Consider the following 6,594-nt stretch of genomic DNA (forward strand, 5'->3'; position numbering starts at 1 on the left):
GCACCGCCCAAAGGAAGCTTCTTGTCCCCTCTGTTAGCCAGGGCTTTGAGGAAGAGGACCATTTCACGACACATCAAAAACACGCAGGGAACCTGGCTTTGGTGATGCAGGGGCTGAGGCTTGCTGGGAGGGGTCTGTAAATGTTGGGAGGGGGTGGTGGAATGAGTTGCCCAGATTCATGGAGTGGTTCAGTGTGCAGGACTGTGTTCTTCCTTTCCTCCAAGGGGTGCCAGGGGCTTGGATGGAGGGCATGAATATGTCTCCTGATGGATGGACCAGCCATGGCCATGCCACGCCCCTCAGCATCTGCCCTCCCACCCCTTCGGGGATTCACAGAGGCCTCCACTGTCCCCTTCCTGGATCCCACAGAAGTACCAGGGATAGGGCAGAAAGGAGGTTCTGCCCTTCCTTGGCCAGAGGAAGCAACGGCCAAGCCTTTTCACTCGGCCAGGAATTTGAGCTTGGCATCCCAAGGAAGGGAGGGGGCCTGGAAGTAGGTTTCACAGCTGCTTCTCAGGAGAGAGAACAACACAAAGCAGGCACTCAGCAAGTAGCAACTGTTACTGCTATAACTGTGCACTAACTTGTGCAGGGATGGGTTGCCCTGTGGCCCCCAAGGATGTGTAGACAAAATCTCAAGGATACTGACCTTCCTCTCTAAGAGGCCAGCAGGCGAGGAAAGACAACTTCATCGAGGGAAGGATTCCTCTGCATCAGGCATGTGCTGCCTGCTTCACAGGTGCTGTCTCCTTTAGTCCTCCCAGCAGTCCTTCTTAATTCCACCCTCCACCCCATTCCCCTGCCCCAGCCCCGCCCCCAGCCCCTTCTGGAAGCTTATCCTGAACCCTGCAGCCCACCTCTTCCACTGCCTCCTGTGGGCACTGCTAGGCGGACATTCTTCAGGAGCAAACGCCCCAGTTAGTTAGCACTGATCATGTATTTTGGGCTTCCTCTTCACGCAGACTATAAACTCAAAGACAAGTACCATGTTCTCGTTTTTGCCAGCTAAAGCACACAGCTTTATTGGTGATACATAAAAATGCAGACTTGGTGGACGAGGCTGAGTCAGTACAACTCATAGAAGGGGAGTGTACATTTTTTGCTGAACAGGTTTACCATCCATAGGCTCGTGAAGAAAAGAGAGTAAATGAAAAAGAATTCAACCTACGCAGCAACCAATGCATTTTCGGCACAAGCTCCCATATGGGTCTGGTCTCCACAAGACGGTCCAGCTTAGACAGGGAGACCACCACAGGCAAGGCATCCCTTGTCAGGCTAGAAAATGTTGTCCTTTCACCACACAGCTGAAATGATCCCTTTACCACAGGAAGAAGGCCGCAAGGGAGCAATTTACAATGTGCACTGCCTGCAGACTGCAAAACCAAGAGGTTACTCAAAGCTCTGTGGGAACCCCTTCCTGGCCAACAAGAGAGTGGTCCTGGATTTAGCAAGTGTAACTTTCACCCAGAGATATGGCTACTGGCTAAGGCTGGATCTTCAATAGCACCCACTGCAGAGTCTTTGATTGAGAACACAAGTGTGTGGTTCACTGATCGGGTTTTGGTTCGGGGTGGATCAGTCCCATCCTGTTGGAGGGGGCCATTTAAGAGGCCGGGATTTCTGGGAGAAGCTGTCTGTTTGCATTCCTGATAAAGAGGGACAAGAAGGAGAGCAACATCTGGGCTCCCAGCAACTCCCCCGCCAAGACTGGCTTTTCAGACAAACCCATCAAGGGTTTCACAACGTGCCCCTCAGCACATTCACTTCCCTCTGGTATCAAAGGAAACTTCAAGTCTGAAACGGACTTGGCAAGCATGTTATTAATAACTGTCATGATTATTAACAAATTTAATCCGGCCTGCTGCAGAAATGAGTTGCAGCAAAGTGACACAGTCTCCCGACACACTTCGTTGATGTACATCTTAATCTGGCTCTGATTTTCAACACTGGCTTTCAAGTTATCCAGGGCACAGAAAGCCTCAACAGCAGGGTTGGGAATAGGGATCGTGTTTCCAGCAATGGAGAGGCTGGCCAAATGACTATTGATATCGTGGCTAAATGAAAAACCAGTGTCCCTGGGCTGAGCTAACAACACTTTTCCCTGAATGAAAGGGCACTTGGAGAGGCCAAGAACACAACTGAAATTTTCAATATCTTAAGCATCACTAAAAAATAGTCCTCATTTTCATTAGTGAAAGAGTGATTTTTCTTCATTCAGACTATTTCCTCTTTGAGAGGCCCTAGGTTCCTACTGCCCATATCTCATGTCAACCTCATCCCCAGGACTTGGCTTTTCCTGGATCTTTGAGTAAAGACCAGACCCCTTACCCATCCTTATCCATATGAAGTTCCCTACAATTCTGGTTGTTTCTCACTGTGGTTATATCCTCTTCTGATTATTGGATGAACACTGTAGCAACTTCTAGCCCTGACCTCCAGAACTGCTTTCACTAAATCAGCATTTCGAGCATACTCTATATCTGTGAGAAGTCACAGGAGGTTCTCACTCTTTTAAAAGCTATCTAATTGTAGTGTTCTAGGTAGGAGACTGTTAGACGTTCTTTTCCTGGACACAAATTGCACTAACTGCCATCTGACCGGAAACTAGTGGAAATGCAAATACATAGAGCTTTCATATGAGTTTCCATAGATATACATGTCAATACTCAGGATACAAGGGTATCAGTATCTCTCTTTCCTGAGTTAGGGTCTTAACTTTCAAACGTTTCTCCTCTGGTATTTATCTCCTTTAAGCTCATTCCCACTGTTTCCTCAGAGGTACAGCATTTAACTTTTCCAGCACCCAAGTAAGAGGAGAGGAGAACAAAGACAAGGAGAGGTAGCTGAGTTGCCTCTAGACCCTGCATTTTGACTCCAACCTCCCTCCCCATCCCTATCTCCAAGAGATAACAATGTGTAGAGCAATTTCGTTCTTCCTTTGCCTAGATTTATGTCTACTTGTAGACACAGAAGAAAGAATGGAGACTGGTAGATGTACAGGCACATATGTGTCCTCTCTCCAGAGTGAGAAGTCTGGCTTTCAAATGTCTCCCATTTAGGTCTTAGGCACAGCCCCTACCCTGCCCTCCAGACCCTTTCATCACCCCATCCTTCCCCCACAAATGCCCACCTTTTCCATTGCTCTGCGCCCCAGTCACTCTCTTGACCTCGGTTTCTTCCATCAAATGGCCACTTTTCTGTTCTACCCGTCATTTCTGCTCTATAAACACTGCTTCCCCAGAGCCTAAAAGGATTGGGGTTAAGTAATGCTTTTCTGAAGGCAGGATAGTGAAAGAACAGGTTCTGGTTTGGAGCTTGCCTCTACCGCCACCTTGTGACCGGCCCAGGCCCCACGTTTCCTTGAAAGAACTCACTTCAGTTTCTACTAAATATCCTGTATGTAATGGGTTTCCTCTTCCTTTCCTTTGGGTTGTGCTGCCCCCTACAGACAGACAAGCTAACAAACAGATAAAGGTCTGTGAACATTTAGTGCAGGGTGTTAGGCCACAGTTCCTACCTTTTACTGATTCAAGACTGTCAAACGGTCCCCACTTCTCACTCCCAGATCCCAGCATCAGCTCTCCCCCCGACCTCATGCACCATTTAGAGAACTAAAATGAGCTGGTGGATAGCCGGAGGGTGTGGGGAAAGCTGACTCTACCTAACTTCAGGTCTGTCCCCTTCAGGTCTCTGCTACCTAACTCCACCGCGACCCCAAGACTCCCCAGGCAATGCTCACTCTCACACCAACCTGAACACAATCAGAGAAGTCTCTTCCTTCTTCACTTGGCTACAAACACATCTCCCTGATATCAACAGGAAGCTGATGGCCGGACCAAAAAGACCACCTCTCCACAATTCTTGGTCAACTGAGATACGTCACCAATGAGCCATGGTCTCCAAGTTTCTCTCCTACCAGTAGTGATGCAAGAGTATGCCCGCCCCTCTCCTTTCCCCCGCAGCACACCAGACCTGTCACTCATTTTTTCTTTGCCAATCCTAGAGACCAAAAGATAAGGCATTTCCATTTTGTTGAAATTTGCCTTTCTCTAATTTCCAAGGAAGGAACCTATCTTCTCCTGGAGCAACTATTTCAGTTTATACTTCTTTACCTTCTCTTAGAATATAGGGCAACAGCCCATCTCTTCACTTCCCCTCCACTCAGCCGCTAATATCCATTATCTTTCTTGGACCCATGAGAAAGCACATTGCATGAAATAAGACATAGAGCAAGAGATAATTTAGATATTTATTGCCTCTGCTCATTTTCTTGGAAATACTGGCTTTTTATAAAGATTTGTACATGCTTTTATATGTATAAGGAGTGATGTTTGCCAAAATGTCACCACTGATTATTTCTGAGACATATATTTAAGGCATAATACATTCTAGGTATAGTGCCAACTGCTAAGGTCAATGGGACATGGAGATGAACAGACTTGTCTCTTAGTAAAGACCACCTGGTTTCTCAGACAGACCCCCACAAGGCAACATTTACCTTGCTGAGTTCACACACTCCAGAATCTAGATCTTAATTTTGTCTTCAGACTAAAAATATGCACAACTGGTGACCTTATGCACAACACAAATGCATACATATGTTCACCAAAAGACAAGAATAACAATATGCATAGTAGCACTGTTCATATTATCCCCAACTGGAGACAACTCAAATATCCATTAACAGTAGAATGGATAAAATAAAATACAGTATATTCATAAATGTGGAGTATATTCATAAATGGCAATGAATACTATATATGCAACAGTATGGATTAATCTCACAATGTTAGCTAAAATAAAAAAGATACAAAAGAATACATACTGTGTGACTTCCTTTACAGAAAGTTTTAAAAAAACACATAAAACTAATCCATGGTTTTAGAAGTCAGAATAGTGGTTACCCTTGGGATGCACTATTGACTAGATGGGCACATGGGGGAAGCTTCCAATGTACTGTTCATGTCTTGTTCCTTACTCACTTTGTGAAAATTTATTGAGCTGAACACTTAGGATTTGTTCACTATTCTGTGTATATGGTATACTTCTACAAAAATTTACCAAAAGTTCTCAAAGACGAGTTAGGGAAATGGAAGATGAGTAAATGAAACCAATCCTCCTGCTGATCTGGAGAAGCTGGACAAAACATAGATTTTCATTTCCCTGAAGGCACTAGAGGGCTAACAAAATGGTGAAGAATACCTGGTTCAGAATAGGAGTGGGAAAAGTTGAGCTTAATATTACGGCCACTTTTCCCAATGGCACATATGCAGTTATTGAAGGAACTACTGGGAGGCTATGTAGAATTTTGGGTAGCCTTGGGGGACTAGGGAGACAGGTACTGGAATCCAAATCTTGCCAAGAGGTATACCTGGTAAACCCTAAAATCTTTGGATTGTGATACTGAAAGAGCTGCACCTCAGAGTCAGAGTGAAGGAGACGTAGACAGGCTTTTTTTATTTTTTAACATCTTTATTAGAGTATAATTGCTTTACAATGGTGTGTTAGTTTCTGCTTTCTAACAAAGTGAATCAGTTATACATATACATATATCCCCATATCTCTTCCCTCTTGCGTCTTCCTCCCTCCCACCCTCCCTATTCCACCCCTCTAGGTAGTCACAAAGCACCGAGCTGATTTCCCTGTGCTATGCGGCTGCTTCCCACTAGCTATCTACCTTATGTTTGGTAGTGTATATATGTCCATGCCACTCTCTCACTTTGTCCCAGCTTACCCTTCCCCCTTCCCGTGTCCTCAAGTCCATTCTCTAGTAGGTCTGCATCTTTATTCCCGTCTTGCCCCTAGGTTCTTCATGACCATAGGGTCTGTCATACAGAGTGAAGTAAGTCAGAAAGACAAAAACAAATACCATAAGCTAACACATATATATGGAATCTAAAACAAAAAAAAGGTCATGTAGACAGGCTTTTACAAGGACTTCAGTTTAACTTTAAGTAATCCCAACCATTGGAAATTGGATTAAGGTAATTCCAGAGTGCTAATACCTCTAGGTGCCTTGCAGAGACAAATACAAATTTTCTTCAGAGAGAAACAATATCGGCCTCAAATTTTTTCTGAAGTGTCGTAAAATACTATATCTAGCACACAATAGAAAACAACCAAGTACACAAGAAGACAAGACAAAATTAACAAAAGTCATCGGAAATGACACACAATAGAAAAAGACACATCAGGGCTTCAGATATTAGAGTTATCAGATATATCAGACATAGATTTAAAATAAATATGCTTACTATGCTTAAGGAGATAAAGGACAATATAGAGAATTTCTGCAGATAAATGGAAACTATTAAAAAGTATAAAACAAATTCTAGACCTGAAAAATAGAATAATCTCAATTAAGAACTGAATGGAAGGATTTAACAGCAGAGTACATATAGGTGAAAAGAAAATTATTGAACAGGAAGGTAGGTTGGAAGAAACTATCCAGAAAAAATGCCAGAGTCACAAAAGGATGAAAACATTGAGTAGCTAAGAGACAGAGAATACAGAAAGATTTCAAGTAACATATGTATACTTGAAATCCAGGAAGAGAAGAGAATGAATAGAGGAGAGAATGAATGAGGCAGAAGT

At 43.9% G+C, this 6,594-nt stretch overlaps 1 protein-coding gene across 1 annotated transcript; it reads right to left on the reverse strand.

Moving 5' to 3' along the window:
• Nucleotides 1-989: 989 nt before the first annotated feature.
• Nucleotides 990-3,596, reverse strand: LOC132513088 (protein ARMCX6-like). Its single transcript, XM_060137293.1, has 2 exons — nucleotides 3,518-3,596; nucleotides 990-2,154 (listed from the first exon to the last, which is right to left on the reverse strand). Exons 1-2 carry the CDS (start codon nucleotides 3,594-3,596, stop codon nucleotides 1,604-1,606), a joined length of 630 nt encoding a protein of 209 aa, XP_059993276.1. The 3' UTR covers nucleotides 990-1,603.
• Between the last annotated feature and the right edge of the window lie 2,998 nt (nucleotides 3,597-6,594).

This window comes from Lagenorhynchus albirostris, chromosome X (genome assembly GCF_949774975.1).
Source record: "Lagenorhynchus albirostris chromosome X, mLagAlb1.1, whole genome shotgun sequence".
NCBI lineage: Eukaryota > Metazoa > Chordata > Mammalia > Artiodactyla > Delphinidae > Lagenorhynchus > Lagenorhynchus albirostris.

Coding starts and splice junctions, on each gene's coding strand:
- LOC132513088 (XM_060137293.1), bottom strand. CDS start 3,596: ATGAGGTCGGGGGGAGAGCTGATGCTGGGATCTGGGAGTGAGAAGTGG. Junction 2,155..3,517: donor CAGTCTTGAATCAGTAAAAG/GTAGGAACTGTG, acceptor GTGATGCTTAAG/ATATTGAAAATTTCAGTTGT.